The 22,005-nt window shown below is 44.5% G+C and overlaps 1 protein-coding gene across 2 annotated transcripts in view; it reads right to left on the reverse strand.

Moving 5' to 3' along the window:
- The window catches only part of SEC14L5 (SEC14 like lipid binding 5), a 40,125-nt gene that overhangs the window by 16,877 nt on the left and 1,243 nt on the right, over positions 1–22,005 (reverse strand). Inside the window, exons 1-7 of one of the 2 annotated variants that reach the window (XM_084536822.1) lie at positions 20,756–20,859; positions 20,002–20,111; positions 18,771–18,846; positions 3,843–3,992; positions 3,601–3,732; positions 1,688–1,816; positions 790–1,009 (exon numbers count right to left, since the gene is read on the reverse strand). In XM_084536822.1, coding sequence (XP_084392948.1) covers positions 790–1,009; positions 1,688–1,816; positions 3,601–3,732; positions 3,843–3,992; positions 18,771–18,833 — 694 coding nt within the window. In that variant the 5' untranslated portion in view covers positions 18,834–18,846; positions 20,002–20,111; positions 20,756–20,859. Of the gene's footprint in view, positions 1–789; positions 1,010–1,687; positions 1,817–3,600; positions 3,733–3,842; positions 3,993–18,770; positions 18,847–20,001; positions 20,112–20,755; positions 20,860–22,005 lie in introns of those variants that run through there. The other variant, XM_084536821.1, reaches the window with a different exon arrangement.

Here is a 22,005-nt window from a genome sequence, read left to right on the forward strand (position 1 = left end):
AGATTAACTTTAATCTCAAAGCACAGAAGCATTTCTTGTACTCAGCTTCCCTATGGATTTGTATCCTGTTTACAGAGGAATTCCAATAGAGAGAAGTCACAAGAGAAGGCCCAGTGAGACTAGAGCCCTGGAAGGTTCCAAATGCCAAGCTTTTTCTCTGAGTTACCTTCAGCTAAAGAAGCGCTGTCTGCTTCTGAGAAATAACAACTATTTCCAATATCACCAATCTGAATCAAAAGGCTCTCCTTTTTCTGTCAGAGAAGAACCTTTAGTTTAGAAGATATCTTTTTGTGTGTTGATTTGGTGATAAAGTTTGTTTCAGACATTTTGGGTGAGAAATGAGTTAGGCAATATCATTCCATGCATTTGTCTTGGATTAATATGGGGAGAAAAACAACAAAACCAACCCTCAAAAACATTCATTTTGAAACAGCCAAAGTATTTAACTACGAAGTCACTTACACTGTACTCATGATACCTTTAAATTTCTCCAATTTAAAGTATAAAATGTTTTCAAGATCAGACCAAGCTGATTTTTTTTCTGAACTCAAAAAATACCCGTACTGCCTATACAGTTTTTCTTGGCTTTTCAGTCTGGGAGGGGGGAAAAAAAAAAACTCAATTGTTTGTTATTTTCTTGAAGAAATAAAATAATTTTCTCTCCTCCCCACCAGCAACCCAGAAGAAAAGTCTCATGCCAAGAAAATAAAAATAAAAATAAACTCATTAGTCAGTGATGCTCGAGGCATTTAGATCGCCAGCAGCTGCTACTGCCAGGACACTGCATACCATCGGGGCTGACAGCCTCTGCTGGAGGGCAGGAGCTGCCAGTTTGCTCTTTGGTAGTTCCCCGAGCTCCAGTCTCAATGGGCACAGCATCGGCATCGTGTCCAACTGCTGGTGCTTGCTCAGCCGCCTGTCCACACACAGCAGGAGGTGTCCAGCGAGGGATGAATGTGATCCCTTGGGAGATCAGCTCCTTCAGGTAATGCTCAATCACTTCCTTGCCCTGAAAGGGGAAAAGCTCACATTAGGAAAAATGCCCCATCTCCTCGAAACCAGCAAGGTGCAGCAGGGTCTTCCTCAGGCTAGATGACTAATGGTGGTAAACAGAACGGAAAGAGTCGTCTCCTCCCACATGCATGAACCTGTTGGAGAAATTTCAGAATGAAAGCACTGTACAAACACTGAATTACAGCACTGGCCAGGTGCATTGCAATGCAGTGGATGCAACCACCTTTATGACATTTTTATCCTGTTTTCCTACTACCTATCAGCCAGCCACACTACTCCTCTGCAGCCCAGGGGAAACAGCCACCAAAATAAGTACCTCTCCCACAAGAGGCTGGAGAGGCAGCGTGCTGACTTTTACCCAGAACTTTCTCTTCCTGCATGAGAACAGTGTCCTCAGTGTCTGAGGAGCCTGGCACCACAGCATCCACTGCAATCCTCCTCTGGCACAGCCTGCTCCTTCTCCTGCACAGAAACATTTCAGTGAACAGATTGTTTTTGCTCACCACACACTGTTTTTTTCTTTCTTTGTTCTACTGAGCAATTTCTGAGACATAAGCGAGGATATAAAACTCCAGCAGGTCTATTTTACAGAAAAGAAAACTGAGGCACACAGAGCAGGCTTTTTTTTTTTTTTTTTTTTTTTTTAAATAGCACAAAGGGAAGCTGATCTTACCCGCTTGATGTTTGAAGTGTACTGTTTCATGGCAATTTTTTCCACTGTGCTTTCAAAGCCAAAAAATGACTTGATGTCGAGAGATGCAGACTGTTCAAAGCAAGTCCACTCTTCATTCTCAGGGTGAACCTAAGCCCAAAGACATACGCAGGGTTGGATGGCAGCAGGTACCTCACATTATGGCAGGGCCATTGCCCTAGTGATGAATAAGCTGTTTAATCTCCAGAGCTATGGAGGGAAGGGTCAAAAGAATCTTCCTACAGGGCACTGACAGACCCACATCTAACAGTCTGACTAATTCTTCCAGTGTAACAGAAACGGGTCACGAACTGGACTTGTGAACTTTTGTGCTTAGAGAAGTGGTCTTCACACACACAAGGAAAACAAGCTTAAAACCCAGCACACCTGAACAGTAACATTACCAGCAGAAGCTCTACTAAAACAGCTATATATATAAAAATATATTTTTTTTTCTGGTTTTGGACTGGGAACTCAGCCACTGAAAGTCAGTTTTACTCCCCAAAACACACACGGCAGACTTGGGAGTTCCATTGTCGGTTCAATGTTCCCCTTCCCCTGGGTTACCCTTCCATATGGTTACAATCTACAAAATTGTAGACTTCTAAACTTAACCCTTTTCTGAGGGGCCCTCTTCTCTGTAGGTGCTGCTGTTCACAAACTGGCACGAAAAAAAAATCCAGTCCACTCTTAAATATACAGTGAGCTCTATAAAGGACAAATCCTCCAGGGAAAAATACTAAGCAGCTGCAAGAGAAGGATCAAATTTCTACAAGTTGCCTGAGAGAGCATTGCAGAAAAGGAAAGATGAGAATAAACCTGCTTCCGGTGCATTCTGGCAGGGAAAAGGGAACTGGTAAAAATAGAGCAGAGAACCATCTTGAGGATGCAGACAGCTAGCTCCTGCTCTGTTCCAGGAAAGCACTCCCCTCAAAGCCCAGCTGTTAACGTTTCCTTCCGAGGGACTCAAACCGGAGGCAACACAGCCAAAATCAGCAAGTGTGAGTGTCTGAGCAATTCCTGAGTTGACCTGGCATTGATTCAGAACTGTCAGTGCCTTCCACAATGATGGAAGTTTGATTTCCTATCATTTTTGGGAAGCCCCATGTAGCCACCAACTGATCTATGGCTCAGGACCTTTCCCCCCACCCAAAATGGGAATAACTTCTAAATTATTTGCCTTGCTTGAAACAGAAGCTACTTCCAAGTTTTGCTTACTCCCAAGAAGCTGAGCTGTTATCCAGTTGCCAAGAGGGCAGGTAAGTAACAGGATCTGGACTTTTGTTTAGGGAACAAAAACCACTATCTGATTGCTTCCAGAAACAGGTGAAGCTATTTAATGGTGACTGATCCCTAATAGCACAATTAGGATGAAATGACACACTGTTGCTGAAGATACCGCCATAAAGCAAGACATCCCAGGCCACAAATAACACTCAAGACCTTTCCCCAGATATTTAGGGCAAGAAGATCATGATAAGATGCTAAAACTTTGACTTACTTGCTGGCAAGAAGTTAATTACCAGACTTCTCTGGCAATTTAGGTTTCCTCTTAAACATCCAGATCTAAATATATGTCCAAGCTCCAGAAAATTTTTAGCAACCTGAATTTCAAGCTGAAAAACTCAGGGAACACTGTCAATTCTGAAGCACCAGCCATCTTTTCTACTCTCACTCTAGGGCTTAACACTCCAATCACAGAGTCAGTCAATTTTAGGAAGTTTCTCAAGCCCCACAAAAGCACTGGAAGAGGCTCTCTAAAACCTAGTGGCCTTACAGTATCTAACTGTTGTGTTGCAGTCCAGTGTTCAAATTCACTCAAACAATTTCACCCTGTATGTTAGCACATGACTTTCAACACCTTCTTCACAGGCAAACAGAAAAAAGGCACTTACTGAGTAGCTGCACGTCTCAAGGACGACAACACGGTTGGCAAAAGTCTCATTGTGGGCTTCAATGCGGAGAGTCCGCTCTTTCCAGTTCACTGTGTTTTTCTGTATGAAGAAAACATACTCCACGCCTGCAATCTGAGAAGGATGAAGAACCAAATATATTTAAAAAATGGAAAGGACAGCCTTAGGAATCAGTAACAATCTGAGCCAGCCAACAACATCTCCACCCCTTATGTTCAACTTGCCTTCTTTAGCAGCCTGGGAGCATCCACATTCAGTTTACAGCTCCGTTCAATGATATGTATAGCTCCATCGTCACTCTTGGATTCGTGCAGGATTTCACTCCCTAGGAAGACTGGAATCTCCGGACATGTAGGAAAGCGCTTTTCATATGCCTGGAAGTGAAAACCGTGTAAGTTGCATCTCCTGGCCAGATAAACTTTAACTCTCTCTGAATTACTTAATTCCCTTACAGTAAGAGTCCAACAGATGTCTTTCTTCTCTGAGAAAAAGGGAGGTAAGTTAAATCAAAACACATGTAAACAAAGCTGGCACCCACTTGTGTCAGTCATCTTGCTAAGCACATCTTAACATTTCTTTCTCAAATGAAGTGGAAATAAAAGCCTATCATTAAAAAGTAGTGGGAAGGCAATCCTAACTTGAACACTAGGAATCAAATCTTCAGTGATCATAAGCAAGGCCAACTATGCTGATTTCTGCTAGTTAAAGACCCAGAGATGACAGAAGTCAAGTCAGATATATTGCCTGTATGAAGAAGCTATTTAAAATATTTAATACTCCTGTGCCCTAAAAATGTGACGTGTTTTGTTTAATGGTTCTAGCAGCTCCAAACTACCAAGGGTAAGAACACCAATTATTGGCTACTCATTTGCCTTGATCTATCCATTTCTAAAGTAATTCTGTTCCTGGTTCTGAAACCCTCCTTGATTTAATTGACTCACATCCATCTGAAACCTTTTATCCAAAGGTTCTTTAATAGCTCTAGCAAAAACAAAAAACAGTTTTCTATCGTACTTGCAGCAAATTAAGTTAACTTGCATAAACGTTACCTATTGTTCCTCCTCTTCCCCAACTTCTCTCTGCTTAGGAATCTCCTTATATGGCACGACTTTTGCAGGATGGAATATTTTACTTTGATTTAGAAAAAATGCCTTGCCTGTTGAACTGCTATCCTAAATGTAGAATTGAAGCAATACTGGTAGAAGCTGTAGAAGCAGCCCAGGATTCAGCTACAGCTGTGACTGGAGGAGAACCTGTGGTCTCTTTCCATGGCATTATCAACAGAGCTGGATCATTTTGGTCCTAAGATCTTTGATCATTCCACAGACGATGGAATACCCTCTATGAACTGCTGCCATCTTCCCATCTTCTGTAAGATGCAACTGTGTTATACAGCATGTAATTCTCTCAGGAGTATTTACATTTTTATCTACCATACATGAAAAAAGCATTAACATGATAATGATTGAGATTGGCTCAGTTGTCAGCACACAGAGAACACAATGGGCACACTCTGGGGTGGCTGCATTCTCTATTACCATAGCACTCTGAAAGGCTGATTGCCCCAGTATGCATTCATGTACCCTGGTTCTGGGAATAATACCTGCTCTTAAAATAGCTCAGGCACTTAAGGACACATTCCACATCTCCTGATCCTAGACCTCTGAACAGAACAGAAGTTATTTAAGATTACCCAATCATGATAAAAGTACAAGCAAAATACTAGCTGAAGTTCTGGCCATAAACAAAGTACATACATATTTAAAATATCCTCTCCAATACACCAAGTAATATTCTGCTTCCTTTGCCATATCTGCTGAAGATCTTTCTCTGCATCTGTGAGACCTCCACCAGTGCTTTTCCCTTCTGATCTCCAGAAAAATGAAAGCTCTTTAGGTGAATATAAAACTTCCCATAGCAAGTGACTGTTTCCAACACCAGTCCAACTGGCTCCACGCAATGAAAGCAAACGCCGTGCTCTAAGGAGCTTAACTGGTTATGATGGAAATTCAGACAGACAAGATGGATGCTGGGCCCTGCCAAAGGATGCTTCCAGCTATCTGCTCCTGGTGTTCTGCCCTTCCATCACGGGTCAGAAAGGTGCACCCCTTATCACCTGCTCCCCAGTGCCTGCAGTCACCAGCACATTGATCTGCTCTGGCCAAATTCATACTTCCTACTTCTACTTCTGCATGCCTTCTCCCAACTTCCCATCCTCCGCACGCCTGCTATCCCAAGGTCAGTCTTTACCCTCTTTTCCCTTGTCAATCTTTTCTAGCATGCAAAACGAGAGTCTCTTCAGGCCGCCCAGATGACCCATTTTTCATCACTAGAGTCTCAATATTCATACAGTGAAAGCTGTAAACACTTTTGTAGGCCACTGGGATACCAGAACATTTGGCAACTCATTTTCAGTGACTGGAACTGAAACCTCCTTACGCGTGCCATTAAAGAAGTGTTGCTGAAAACCCCAGCCTACGAGGAGGCCGCCCCAGTTAACCCCATAATTTTGGGAACAGCAGCTAGTGCAGAGGCTAGAAAACACCTCGAGCACCAGGAGCTGACGTGGGAAGGGTTCAGGACTGTCGGGCCATCCAGAAGAGCCCTCATACTGCCCGCGGGGCCTACCACCTCCATCCACAGCCCAGCTCCTTGCCACCTCAGCTGGCGGCTGCGGGCACATGGGTGCCACGGGGTGGTGCAGCACTAACCCTAAGAAACAAGGGCTGGGCCAGCACCACACATTCCTGCAGGTCAGTGGTAAGGCTGGCCAAGGTTTTCTTGCCCCAGATATTCCAGATTTCTCACAAATTTAAGAAATGCAAAGCAGCTGGATTGGAAGAAAGGCTCAGGTATGGTGATCTCAGCTTCTCTTCCTCCAGTCTTTCAGGGCTGTGGCTGTGCCACAGACACGTGGGAAGGTGCATGCGGAGAACCAAGAGATGTTTTCCCACTAGGACAGCAAACAATCAAAGCACGGATAACCTCCAAAGGCCTCACTGCAGCAGTTTCACCAAGAACACAGAGCTGCAAGTGCCTCCTTGCCACTGAAAGACCATTATGGAAAATTGAAAGCTCCACAGAACACCTTTGAATCCAGGCACCTCTGGCTCTCTTTGAAGGATGAGGCCACTGGTTTCAACACACAGCTGTCACTTCTTCCACCAGGTATGCACTTGATCCCGCTGAAGACAAGCTTCCCAGTAAACCATCATTAAATCCAGCAAAACCAAAATCAGGCCAACTATTAACACAGTGCAGTCAGTCCCTGTCTCAGCTGAACATCTGGAGAATGAAAAAAGGTCAGGGAACAGACATCCATGCCGAGCCCTGGTGATATAACTAATTTAACAGTGCAAACCCATCACCTGCATAGGTAGAACATGCCCATGTTTGAGAATGAATCCCCTTTACACATTGATATTAAGTCCTTTGCTAATCTTCTTTGCACAACAACAACTCTAAAAATACAACAGGCCAAAGATGCCTGAGATCACGTGAAGGACAGCTGAAGCACCATGCTTCAGTCACAAAACTTACACTGTTAACATGCTGAATCTTTCACCACTGAAGAGAGTGAGCTACCAAGAAAGAACTCCATCTCTGGCACCCAGCATCTTCTCAGCAAAATCAGCATCCATACACAACAGTATGTTTCTGCTCCAGCAGAGAAGTTGAGGGAAATCAAAGACATAGAAATATCTTAATTTTTTCTGGCAAGTACCAGAACTGGTCATTATTTTCTCCTCCTCCACAGTTGCGCAGAGTGCGAGGTGAATGACAGAAGATCCCAGTCAAATGAAAGGCACAGAAGACTTATTATTAGCTTGTTTTAATACCTCAGCTGCTGAGCTGCCCGCGCGTGCTCTCGCCTTCTTGCTGCTATAACTCTGTGCTGACTTGTGTATAGGAGCTGTAACTTGTCTTTCCCTTCTTTGCTGAGGGAATTACAGCAGTATTGTGCCACTACTTTTTCCTAAGTGCATGCCCACTATATTTCTTTAAGACAGCCACCCTGATGACTTAAGTCTTGAACAGCAGCAAGTATATATTAAAAAAAAAAAAAAAAAAAAGGCTCAGTGAAGCCATTCCCTCCCCTCTAAATCCTTCTGGGATTAGCGTTGATAGGCAGAACTAGTGAGCATTTTGCGTACCTCCTGCAAATCCTCCCACCCAGTCGAGCCAGCACATCAGCCCATCAGCCTGAATCCTGACTTGGGCTCCTTTTCTGGCACAATCACTCTCTTCTGTTGACTCCACACCAGACTGGGCTGAAGAAAGTCCCCAGGCACAGCCACAGGAGCTGTCTAGGCAAGCCAGAGCACAGCACACACCTGGTAATCCAAGCAAACTCCCTCAGCATCCCAGTTTACAGTAATTCTTTTTTTTACAGGTTCAGATTAGGACATTCTCCTAACCCCCGAAACAACCACTTCACAAGAGCTGGTGGATCAGGCCCACTGATGTCCTACTCTAAATCAAGCTGTTTTCTTCCAGTTTTCTTGCAGAACTGTTTCAAAAACAGTGCAATGCTGCTCTTCCGTAGTGGACTGTATATATAATCCAACCATTCAAGTGTCATTTAAACCATTGTAGTCGCCTTCATCAGATTGAAATTACACATCATTAAATTTCACAAGAGGCTTGGTAAAGCAAAGGAATTTGGGATCTGTTTGAACTCTCATATTATGGGACCAATGGTGTGGCAGACAAAAATCACCTTCATAGTTTTTGTCATGAGAAGAGAACCTATGAGAACAACCCAAAGAAGTCGCACTTAAGCGTCCTGAAGTGTTGGGCAAATACTCAATAACCAGTATAAAAAAAAGCATCTGTGAAAACAGATTGCCCTGGAGGTCAGCTGGACACCAAACGAGAACAAGTTACACATGAAAACAAGCATTAAAATCAAAAAACAACATTCTAAAGCCCCACCACCACAGAGAGAAGGGGAAATTTCCATTCTGGACTTCACTGGACTAATCCCCTCCTCCAGAGCATGTCCTCCACCTTTCTAGCACCAAGGTGTTAGAGACACCAACAGTGCAAGCACTGCTGCTCCCCTCTCCGGTTTAATCTCCAGTAGATTGACAATGGCTATATCACTGCTGTTTCCTTTGTGATCCAGAGTACTACAGCACATAGCCAGAGGGTTAGATCTTTCATAACAGCTACTCCTGTTTCTCCTCTGCAGGTTTCAACAACCTTTTAGCAAGTGACCTTGAAATCAATTATACAACAGAGGCCTTAGGAATCAAAAACAACAGGAAGTCCAAGCACTGAATTACTGCATGAAACGAAACACCTTAGAAAACAAACTCTCCTGCACACCAACAGGCTCTTGCTAGTTTCTTCCAGCCCAGAGCCTGCTAGGCCCAGAGCAGTTCCCATGTGCTCCAGAACCACACAGGTGTTGTTAGATCTGGTTTCTTACCTTAATATCCTAAAGGAAACATTATCCTCTTAGTTTAGGAAAGAAAACTGAGGTGGATTACACAAGAAGTCAGGAGCAGGGTGTATACAAAGCTCTGACTTTCTCCCCACACCAGGCACCTCATAGAGCAGTGACTCTTCAGGCTTCTTGGCCATACACACCAAAGAGGTGACTGGTTTGGTTCCTCCCTATCAGCAGGCAGAGCCTTTAGCAGAGTAAATAAAATGCTTGCGTGCTAAATGCTGCTGTCCACAAAATCATACAGGAACATACCGAGTTATGTTGGAATAGCAGTTGGCAGGAAGATGTGCATCTTCTACTTGATAACTGGTGCTCTACACTGGCTAAATGGCTGTCTTTTTTATTTTATTTTATTTTTTAAAAACTGGTGGGACTCCTTAGTGACAGCTTCATGGATATCTGCTCTTTCAGATTCAGGCAAGAGCACAGAATTGGAAAAACCACAGACTGACTCTTGTAGGCCAAGCTGAATTCAAGAGGGATCTTCAAGAATATAAAACCTCAGCTACTGGGGAAAATTATGTGGTATAGAATGCATGAAGGAACTAAGCTTTTATCCACTTGATGAAGACAGAACCTGCCACAGTCAATACCAAATGAATAGGTTACAAGTAAAAGATTTCCTCCTTGCATTAAGACCTAAAACACTTCAAACTTTCATGATCAGGGTTTACATTTGTATTACTGAGGTTCCTCAACATCATGTTGCAGCCATGTACAGTTTGCCAGGATAAAGTAAGAAAACGTGCATCTATGTTCAGATGAATGGGGAAAGAGAAGAAGACGTGACATCAAGCTTTGATCTACAGGCTTTGATCTACAGGTGTCCAGATTACCATCCTTTTGAAAAGAAATGCCAAGAGCAAGGTAAGACCCCTTGTCACTTCTAATTTGAGCAGCTCTAATGGTACATAATTATCTCTCTCCAGATTCAGGTATTTTCAGATTATTGCCTTCTAGTAGAAAAAGCAATGATTTCATCCAACAAGCCATCCTACTACTTAGCCTAAGTGCTGGAAGGAAAACAAAGGTCTGTCTGGTGAATACACACACAATAATCCATTTGCTTCTTAATCCCTAGAACAGATATGTGCTTCTTGCGAGCTACAGGCAGCACAAAAATCCCATAACACATGGAAACAACTGGGGGGATCAAATGGATATTTGGGGTACAGAAATGTGCTGAAGTCAGGGGAAAGGGGACCTCCCTTTGAAGAGGTGTAGAGCATCTGCAAAGTAGCATAAAAATCTTTTGGGGCTGATAGAAAGCAATTTTGCTAGAAAGAAATTTGCCACAAGTCCACTGGACCACAGTTACCCAGGCTATGAACATTGGCCCAGTGTTCTGTTTCCCTGGACTACAGCCAATGGTTTGCCTCATTTCTTCAGATTTTGCTGAAAGAAACAATTCAGGGAGCAGCAGCTGTCCATTACAATACAGACACAACCGAGTGACATGGCAAACCTACCGAAACCAGGACACACATTGCAGCTGCACAAAGCTCGCTTGGGAAATTACCACCGTGCCCGACCTCCTGTCTGAGGAGGAGCAATATCCCATTGCTATTCTGCTATAGTGTTCTCCTCTGCTTACCAGGGAAGAAGGTTGGTGGTGGAGCACTTCAAGTCACAAAGAGCACAATGCACTGGCCTTTACAAACAGCCATGGAAGCAACGCCTTATCCAGGAATTCTTGCTAGCTGGCTGGACACGTTTGCCATAGCCCATTGTGGAAAGAGACAGATAGACTGAGCTAGGAAGGCAAGGAAGCAGACATCTCGGGTGACTAACACCTTAAAGAGCAAAGCAGAACAATCAAGTGTTACATCACACGCACGCTGCTCAGTGAATCACCCCAAATCAAAAAGGCTGGCTCGCAAAGCGATGCCTAATGGCTGGCAGGGCACTCTGTTGTTGCCAGAAGCTTCTGTAAGAATTTACATATATCAGCCATAATTCAGAGTCAAACTTGGACAGGTCATCATGCTTAACAATTAAAAAATTGCTGGCTGGGATTTAACAGTTCTAAATTTTCTCACCTATTTTAGTCCCTGCTCAAGAGTTTTAACTTCTGTACTTACACATTCAGAAGACAGAAGGGTCTTCTTGACACTGCTGTAATACAAGACAGTGGTGACACCTCTATCTGTGCTGTCCCCTTGTGCTATGCTGCAGTGCCATTGAACGACAGCTTAGTTTACAGACTGTGCTCATCAAATTAAGCTTGAGAAACCACTCATTCTTCTTCAAGGCAATAAGCCTCCATGTTGCAGTGGGAGAAGGTGATTAAACAAAAGAGGGACTACCCTGTTCAGATTCCTTGAATGATCGAATTACTTAAGTCATCTCTCCAAACCCATGCATGGTGCCAGCACCATCCATTCCTGTGCCATTCTTGCCAAGCAGACAGAGCCTTAGCACTGGCAGTGCAGATTTATCAAAGGGGACTTGCGTGACCCCCTCAACACACACTAAGCAGGCCAGGGTACACGGATGTTGCCAGCGGTTCTCCAGAAATCCAAATAAGCTCTTCTTCCACCCGCTTCCAGCAGCTGTGGTATACAGCATTCACCAAACATTCTCTACTTGCTCGAGGGGAAATGTCCCACACCATAATCTCAAGAGAAATGTCAGCTCTTTAAGTCAGCCTGACTATTGCTCACTCTCAGCCTGCTTAATAACAGGAGGAGGTGGTGGCAGGGCACAGGGACTGAACAAATGAATACAGCTGTGAAGAATCATCCCAGCTGACACAGGAATCATTACTTTCAGAATTCTTTTGCCAAATGCTTCTCAGCAGTAAGATGAGGGGTTATTTATAGTGCATCTTGACAGCATGGCTTCAAACCATCAAGTCACACTCAAGCATCGTGTCTTGAGTCAACACTAGATCCTCTGTAAGCACATAAAATGTTAACCCAGTAACTCCTGACAGTCACAACAAACCTACCTTCAGAACACAGCCAAAAAAAAGGAAAGGAAAGCTGCCTTCCTTTAAAACATTGGCATGGACCATAGTTAGAGACAGACCATCCAGATCCAAAGATGATTTTGCCTGCACTCGATAGGCAAGCACTATGTACCTAACCATCCTGCTACAGTGAGTACATTTATCTTGAGAGGGGGGTATCCATTTCTTACTGACTGCCCAGATGGCTGTCGGGACATTTCATAGCATATACGACAGGGACTGAGCATCAAAGAGCAACTATTTAAAAATATTTCCCACCTTGCACTTTTCTCAATCTCTAGGGTACCATCAACCAGAAATACTGTTTCCAACACTATCTGAAATCTGTGTCATTATCTATGGCAGCAGATTCAAAGGAGCCTTTGAGCACTGGGCACTCAGGCTACAGACTGCAAAGCTCTACCACGTGTTATCCGCAGCTACCCAAGGACACAGTGGGTAGCAGGCCGTTGCAGGCACTCCCACGGATGCTGTGCCTAGAGCTCCCCTCCAATCTTTTCAGCTCCTCTGCACAGCCCGCTGATCAGCTGCACCATCGCCATGGCTTCAGAGGGATGCCAGCTGCCAGAAGCCGCTCTGCTCTCCCTGCAGCAAGCGCTCTTCTTTTTCCAGAGTTCACGCTTGAAAGCGGAGGCTACAAACTGGCATCACAGATTTTGGTTAAGATTCTACTTTTCTTTATTTAAATCAGCCTGTGGTGTTGCTGGATTAATGACAGTGTCTTGGAGCTCCAGATGGGGAGTCTGTAATTACAATTAAATATATAGGAAATCCCAGTGTATTCTGTGGTGCATCTGTGCTGCAGGCACTGTAAGACATTGCACTGTAGTTGACAGCCAGTCTGCACATCTGATGTGGCAGAGATGGCAGCAGCCTTTCTGAGACCTGGATGGGCTGCGAAGACACACATTGAACTTGTCACACTAAACAAACCCTCAGAGCTAGCATGATTCTTGCGAGACATCATTCTGCTTGTACGTTATACTGGTAACCAACGTGTACTGCAAGCTGTTTGGGCCACATTGTGGTGTCTACCTGGCACAACGAAGGCTTAGAGGCTCTGCTGTAAGAGAATCACAGCATCAGTCAGTGAAATATTGAACCCTTTAAGACACCACAGCATTAGAGAGCAGAGCATCAACAATGTATTAGGATATAAACCATCTCTTTATACACTCGATGTGCTAAATGCGACAAGAGAACAGTCATTATATAACGCTAAAGATCTAGCATCTTTAATGCAACACATTCATACTGAAAAGGTACAAATAAAAATAATTTCAAAAAGGTGTATGGAAAGGAATGGTAGCCATCAGGACCTTAATGGCTAGAACATTTGTACAACATTCAGTTTCCCCCCCATCCTTAATCCTGACAGCTAAAACAGCAAGGAGCTGCTTTCAATTAGGCAGCGTACACAAGCCTCCCATCACTGTTGGCACAAAAGAATATCAGAAAGTGAAATAAAGAATGATGCATTTTGGTTTTAGTTGTACTGGATGTTTGATTCTTGCACATTACTGTGGGCCAGACCTTCAACTGGTGCAAATGAGCAAAGCTTCAGTGGCTGCAAAGCATCTTTGCCAACCTGTAGATAGCCAGTGTGGACAAAGCTGAACTGCTGGTGGATTATTTGGGGGCAAGAGCAAAGACCCTTGCCAGACCTAGTGAGTATCAGCAAGACTGGCCCAGCAGGGTTGGGTTTGTGAGAAAAACATCCCACACAAGGACCACAGATGATTGCTTTTGATGGGCCATGTCCCTGTGCTAGAGGATGAGAGTAAAGATGATGGAGAAGGAAAGTTTCTGCTACTGATTCCATGTGAAATGGTTTCTGAGACTAAAACTGCAACTTTTGCGGCCTGCACTAAAATCACCAGCCAGCCAACACTCAAACCATACTGAGAAGTAACAGAAGCATACACCATCGTGGTTCCCTTAACTTGACCTGGAATTCTTTATTTTTCAGGTAAGATAAATTAAATGCAAAGAACGCTTCATTGCCACTAAAACTAGAAGACAAGCACAGAGCTGCTTGGAAGTACACGTGGCTAGACAACCAAGTTTCTACATGCAGACCAACACAGAAGGGAGATCAGGAGCTGCCACCTAACAGATTAACTTGAGAGATACCTGAGATAGCAAGTGTCTGTGTGACAAACGCACTCACTGCTCTCCCATCCAAAACTAATGCTACACACAGCTTTGTTGGAGACAGCAGAAGATGAGCCCTAGATGGAAGGGCACCACTCAACCTGTGGGATAAACACACCACTGCTGTCCACGAGCACGTTTTCCAGAGAGCAGGTTCTCAGCTGCTCGCATGTCCACACGTGCCGTGGCAGCCCCAAGAAACAAGGCCATACAGAAGGGAGCACTGACTTGCACCATGGGGCTCAAGAGCAGTTTGGTCCTAAGCACGGACCACAACTGGTATAATGAGAGCAGATGCTACTGCCAGCTTCCAAACACGATCTTCGTTCTGTCTTTTCAAAACCATGACATTTTCGGTAAGAGTAATAAGCTACTCAAAGGTTGTAAACACAAAGCTGATATCCTGTATGCTTGAAGTGTGAATGTCAGATTACATGCGTACACCCACATATATACATACATACGGCCTTTTAGCTCTTAAATAAACCCAGTCTTTAACCTAGGAGTGTTCTGTGTTTTGCAGAGCTTTCATTTCACAGAAAAGATAGAATCTGAGATAATGAAGTGATAAAAGTGTGATTCGGTTGAGGCTGTAAAGTCTGCCAGCAGAACGTTACCTTTCCAGGACCTGCATCTTGCACTGTTCCCTTGGCAAACCACTGTGCAGAAAGAGCCCTCGCTCTGAGCAGAAACCATAGCCTGAATATGAAGTGCATCATAGATGAAGCAAGAGGAACAAATAATTGACAGAAGTGCTGTCGTGAAGCTTGTCATTTACAGCACTATTATGGCAATTCAAACTATACAACAAGTGCAAGAGACCACATAAGAGTGGGCAGGTATTCCAGATCTGTAGCATTAGGAACTATCCTAAGCAAAATTAGGGTATGCTACAAAGTATTGAAAACCAGCAGTGTAATGGGCTGAGTGCAATACTAAAATTAATAAGAAAGAAATCCTACTGCTTTCAAAGTCTTAAGCTACCTTACCTGACCTAATAATTCATTGGCAACAAATATGAGAAATGCAATCTCTCTTAGCCTTGTTTCCTGTACAACTATGCATTTTAGACTTGCTCGCACAAATCAAACTCATCTCCACATGTCAGCGAGGGCTCACAACAATTTGCATCATCCAGATTAAGTTAACACTCATGAGCTATATGGCAGAAATACTTCTCCTTTTGGATCTTTCCCTCTTTATAAAATTCTAGTATAAAACGTTTAACATTAAAATTAGAACTACTACCCCAAGAAAACAAAGTGTGTTACACTTAGGGATTTTTCTGGCTCTAAAATGAAATCTGAGAAACACGCAAATTCAAACCTGCTGATCTAATTGAGGATAAGACAAGATCAAGTCCAAAGATGTGTGGACAGCCCTTTTGACAGAACAGCTCCATTTAAAATGAGAAACAATAGGGGAAAAAAAAAGAAAATGGAAATGAAAAACATGACAAGCTAACAAAACGTATCATGAGTCAAGGTACTTTTCAAGTATAAAGGATGAAGATGTCAGGCACTGGTTATAATTTGAAGAGCACAATGCTTGTGATCGTTTAACGCAAGTGCAGATTAGGAACAAAGCACACAAAAATGACTTCTGTGAATGACAGATGTGAAAGGATCATCCTTTGTTTAAGAAGAAGAGAAGAGTCTTCCAGTAAGAGGAAGAAAAAAAGGTTCAGAACTCCTGAATGACCGGGAGACTCACTAGGCTAATTCCTCTTTATTTTCTTAGATGCACAAGACTGGCAAAGATAGCAAGAAGGGGAATGCAGTCTGAAGGACTTGGAAGATGTGTCAAATCTGCTGCCTGCAAATGCCCAAATGCAAGCTGCAGAAGGGTTAGTAACCAGCAAATGCAAATGTAAATCCATAGCCAATTATCCACAGATACACAATAACACAGGTATTAACAAGTAAAAGCACTGGCTCTCCTGTCATGCACAGCCCCATGCTGTCTAGAGGATGAGCTGCACATACGTGCACCCTGAACAAGCCCCAGCAAGATAAATCATGTTCCTGATGGCAGGGCTCAACAAAAGGCATGGGAAATGCTATGCGTTTTAAGGGCAGGATGCAATGAATCATTTGGCTACAACCACCTTGTTTCTCAGAACCTCACAACTGAACGAAGCACACGCAGGCTGTTTACTACAGCAGTGCCCCAACGTCAGAGGCTCTGGGGGAAGAACACTTTTCCTAACAAACACTACTTAGCTCACAACACACCCTGTGCAGACCACCAGAAGCACGACCCTCCCGTTACACAGATCAAGCACAAACACCATCAGGTTGAAGAGTGCATGGGGACCCAGAAAATAAGGAGGTGAGCTGAGTTTCCCCACACCATCTTTGCTCTCTTGCCATTAGCCACGTTATGACAGCACAGCACTCCAAAGGTTCGCAGGAAGCATTTGAGGGGAAAAGATGAAAGCAGCTGAATGTAAGGTTCCAACACCGAGGAAGCTGCTGTCAGATTTCTGGTGAGGCAGATTAACAGCAATGCCATGTGCCGAGGAGCAAAACAGCTTCACTGCACGCCCACACTCCCTGCAAAACTTCCAGCAACTGACAGCTAGCACCTGACAGCTCTGAAATCTGCACTGCCTCCACACAAAGGGAAGACTCCATCCAAACACATCAAATACAATAACGAAGGCTGCATCCAGTTCAGCCAGTGTGGACTGCCACTAGATTCAACCACTCTTTAGAGTTTTTATAATGCCAGTCTGCATAATAAAGCAGATCCTGCTGCAGACATGTGATTGTCACAGGAGATTAGAGTGGGACTAAGGGGTCTATACTCAGTATCCTACACTACCACAGTCCTTTGGGTGACCTTGGACAAGTAACTTAATCTTTATAAAGACAACTAATAACTTCGCTAAGGTAACAGGAATTTGAGTTTCTGTACTCCTCACAGATGACATTTACAATTCCATCTTTGAAATCCCAGGGAATTTTACATTCTGTCATGCTGAAAAACCAGGAGCAAATAAAACTAAACCACTTGAAAAATAAACCCATCAAACCCTGGCATTTTGCTAACAAGCTTACAAAGGATTTGTCTAGAGACAGCCCTCCTGTATTAGCAGCCAATCTATCGAGGGGCATCTGGTGTTAGGGTTATCCTGCTAAGACGGACAGTGAGAACATGGAGAGGTATACACAGAGCAGTCTACCAGCATCTCCGTAACAAGTGCTGGTATCTTATTCTAACACAGAATGCACTGGGAGAGCAAAAAGCACAGCCAGAATAGTTTCACTAAGATGAACATCAGCCCCAGCTGCAGCACTTCTAGAGCATGTGGCTGGCAGAGCTGCTAGCAGACACGGCAAACTTGGACAGGACTGGAAAGAGAAAAAAGGGGGGGAAACTGTGGTGTGGGAGCCCACCTGTCAGAAAGGAAGCATTTACTTTGATAACCAGGTAGCATTAAAGTGAATGGCACCTGCTCCCAGCTGAGAGACAGCTGCTGCCTTTGGGATATGTTATTCACACTTAGGACCGAGCAAAGAATCTCTCTTCCAGTTTTAACTATTGAATTTGAAGACTAGAGACTGTTTTGGATAGAAAAAAATCTTATTGCACTTATTTCCCAGGAACTCAAAAGAGGCAACGCTGTCAAAAGGAACACAATGTGTTACGCCAGGCTCTCCTTTCCATTCAGGGGAATGATTTCAGATACCTACAGGCTATACCTTCCTCTCTTCAAAACAGGATTCCTAGAAGACCAAAGAAAACTGGTATCCTTGCTCAGCAGGGAAGAAAAAAAAAAAAGTGTCAAATACTAAGGCCCAGGGATCCATGCTCAGTGCAGCCTTTGAATTGCAAGGAGCAACCTTTCTGAAGTATATTTGACTCACAAACTAAAGAACAGTAGAAAAGTCCAAAACTTTAAATGCCACTGAAATCGTACCAAAGGAAGCTGCCATGGTCACATTAGCTTTCTGCACAATCAACTAGAAAACTACAGCCCTCAAGCCCCTTCTGGAAATCACAGATCTTGGAGATCTCTCCCAGCATTTCAGTGATGAGGTGAACAGGGAAGAACAATATGGTAGACCTTTTCCAAAAAATTCTAGTTTTTAAATCAAATTAGGAAGCTCACTGATTTAGAATGGATTTCTTGGATACACAAATGCTACGATACTAACTGGGTTCAGAACTAGAGAGATTCTGAACAGAATGGCATTTGGTGATAATGCAAAGGTATCTGGCAACAAACTGGCCACATCTACCTGAACATCACAGTTTTTTCCTTTTGTGTGAAAGAGCAATTACAATAGTGTTTTGTTGTTGTTGTTTTCTCCAGCGACTAAAGTGTTTCTATTAAAATATTGAGATATAGATTATATAAAAAAATCTCTATAAAAATAATAAGACAAAAAATAAGACAAAAAAAAATAAGACAAAAGACTGAGAGCTAAGCCTCTGATCCTGCAATGTACCCACATAAGGTTGCCATGAGGATACGCTGGCCAAAACTGCAGTTCCCCACCTCCCACCGGCCTGAGCTTGCAGCCCGTAACAGCTGGAGAAGTAAAAGTGCTGAGCGTTACTCACTGCCATGACGAGCTCAAAAGGATATTTGTAGACTCGAACTGGGGACTGGTACTTCTGCACCATTTTTACCACACACCTGTAAAACAAATAAAATTGGAGAATTTCAGATCCCTCACATCGAACACCATAATACATTGCAGCAGCTTGCACAACCGGACCTTATGAGAAACCTTAACTCTCCTGCAAGCAGGAGGAGGAGACACACTGGGTGGATGGGCTGCCCAGCCTCACTTTGCAGGTTGGTGGCAGACAGAGAAACAAAAGCCCCAGCACTGCATCCCACGGGCAGCAGCATCCTTTGCTGCTTCCCAGCACTACTGCAGTGACTTGGACAAACAAAACTTCAAATAACTAAAGCACAAACCAGAGGTGCAAAGCCAAGACCAGTTATGCTCTGGAGAAGGAAGCCTCTCTTTGGGGCCTTGCAGAAGCTAAACGGCAATTTTTCTCCTCCTTTCCCTTTTCTGCATTATGTGTGATATCATTATGCAAAATCCCTTTTGTTGAAAGTTTCCACGGCTTCCCGTATCTTGGCATTTTAAATGCTTTTATGCACAAAGTAGCATTCAGCTGTTTTAACCCGCTAAGAGAAAGGAAAAGGAAACAGCATGCTTAGAGAACACGCCTGACGCTAAGCTGGCAATCACATCCCACTGCCTGGATGCCCACTGCTTCCAGCTGAACCAAGGCAATAACTGCACGCATGGAAACAATTCAGTTTTCGGCATTTCATTTCTCCTAGCCACCCCTCACTGTTCTCATCAGGATTCCTCCCTCATACTCTTCTGCTGGGGTTTTAACCCTCCAATATGCATCAGTAACAAGCATCTCAAGGAAGTACATAAGTACAAATAACCTATAGGCTGCTTTCTGCAACTCCTTTAGGGTCCCTTCCACTGCTCCCATTAATGCCATCTACAAAATCCAAAACGCAAGAGGCCAGACAGCTGGTTTGAGACGCTGTGCTGCTTCCACCCCACTCAAATTCCACTGCTGAGCAGACACAGCCCTTGGCAACATGACGCAGTGTGGCTCTGAACTCGACAGTCCGAGCATAAGACAACTTATCCCTGACATTTAAAGCCAAAAACCGGAGGTGAAATATGACTTAAAAGGCAAATGGCAGTAGATTCTCCTCCAGTAAGACTGCTACAAAATGCTATTATACACTAAAATCTAAGCATTAAGCAAGGGAGAGAGGGAAAAGAGGCTTTAAAAAAAGTTTGGGTACCTGAGAATGGGGAATGTTTGTAGAAGCAGGGTCTCACAAGCGGACAGTTACTCTGCAGAGGATCGCGTTACCCAAGCAGCACCGATCGGCACTCGCTGGTCTCTGGGAGTCTTACCAATACCAAGCCGGTCCGCGCAGAACAAATAAATGCAGAGAGAAAGCATCAGCACAGCATCCACCTCCAACTGAAGCGAGCGGAGCAGGGGCAAGCAAACACCCAGGAAGCCCGGGCTGCTATCACATATCAGATACCCGAGCCAAGAGAGGCACGGGGCACCTTGTAACGCAACGCTGTAATATGATTATGTAAGCGCGATACCTACGCTGTGCGGGAACCTTCTGAGTAAGTGCAAATATAGCAAGAGAAGCCTTGTCACAGGTATTTAGCTGTCATCTCGCTCTCCGTTCTGACCTCGCCTGCTAAACTGGGAGCTCCGGCAGCACTGCAGGAAGGGGTCAGAGAGTGGGGCAGGAAAAAGCCTCAGAACAGCCCAGAGCCACCCTCAGCCTGGAAACGGAGTCGCCAGCAGCAGGCCAGCGGGGTGGCACAAACTGTCCTTGCACAGCCTTAACCATGCTGCTTGGCCCGTGCTGTTCCTCCAGCAGCTGCAGTACCGAACTGCCCCAGGTTTACCACCCCATGCTTCTCCAGCCGAGGGAGGTCTGAGCAAAGGGGTCAGTGAAAACTACACCCCAAAGAATAATGGAAGAAAGACAGCTGATAACTCATGCCTGCCCTAGAAGCCTTCCATACCTTAGGAAAGGTGCACTGGCAGACCTCCTATGCTCTCTCCTCAAAACAGAGCTGTGAGACAGTCATTCTGCTTCTCAAAGCAGGAGGGACTCTAGCTATAACTCCTGGAGAAAAAATAAATAAATAAAAAGGCAATGAAAGTGTGGAAGTTTGCCACCCTGTGCACAGGGATACAGGTAGATGATTAGCAGTGAAAATGACATAAGATTTTCGGGTGCTCCCAGTGGGTAGCTGAGTCAGACTCGCTAAAGACACACTTCTTCCTAGAGCTTTTAGATCTGAAAGGAAGATATGTTTGAAGTACTCATTTTGAGTATTTCACTGAGATGATGAGCAGGTACGTTCAGCCACCTTGCAGAGAAGGCCAAAAAGCAGCTATGCAACTACAGAATACATCTGCTCCTTAAACGTCCATCCTGCCACTCCAGCCTCCCCAGCAGCCCAGGCCACCTGTTCTGTATTTACACCTGGCTAAAAGCACTGTTAGGAAATGTGGCTCAGCTAAAGAGCAGTGACTCCGTGAACCACAGCTCCATCACTTCCAACCGTCAGTCCACACCTAGACGCAGACCCGTGCCACACACTGGGCAGCACCAAGGAAGATCACGGTCTCAGCCAGCCGAGCCCAGCACAGTTTGGAAAACTCAGGCTGGAGCAGTCAATGCACGGAAACAACGCATCTAACCCACCTTCACCCACCTCAGTTAGACACTTGTAGTGTCTCTAGTGCTTCAGATATTGCACACCTGGACACACAGGACAGCGGCAGCGTCCCCACTTCACAGAGCATCCTGTGACACTGTGACAGCGATGCCAGCAGCACGGGGACTCGGCAGCCTGGGGCTCCCCGCAGAGCCCAGCTGGCCCACATGCCCCTTTCGCTACAGCCCATGCAGCAATTCACAGATGAACCAAACCCTAGAAGGCAGCGAGTTAATTATAAGCTTGAGATGCACCAGCTGGCATTGCACCAGGGGAAGGAAGGCACGGATGGGAAGGACACAGCCCCTGACCGCACACACATTTCCCTGCTGTAACTGTGGCAGCGTTTCGGGGAAAAGGTGAGTTTCTAACATAGCACGCGAAGCCATCGCTACGAGTTAGCTGAGCCTGAAGACTGGGAGGGCTCCCATGAGGAACACGCACCACAACACACGCAGCTGAGGGAGGAGAGGCAGTGCCATAAGCTGCATGCTTCCACTTTATTTAGAATCATCCACTATGCACCTGAGGGATTTTCCATATGCTTA

This window comes from Aythya ferina (genome assembly GCF_964211825.1).
Source record: "Aythya ferina genome assembly, chromosome: 15".
NCBI lineage: Eukaryota > Metazoa > Chordata > Aves > Anseriformes > Anatidae > Aythya > Aythya ferina.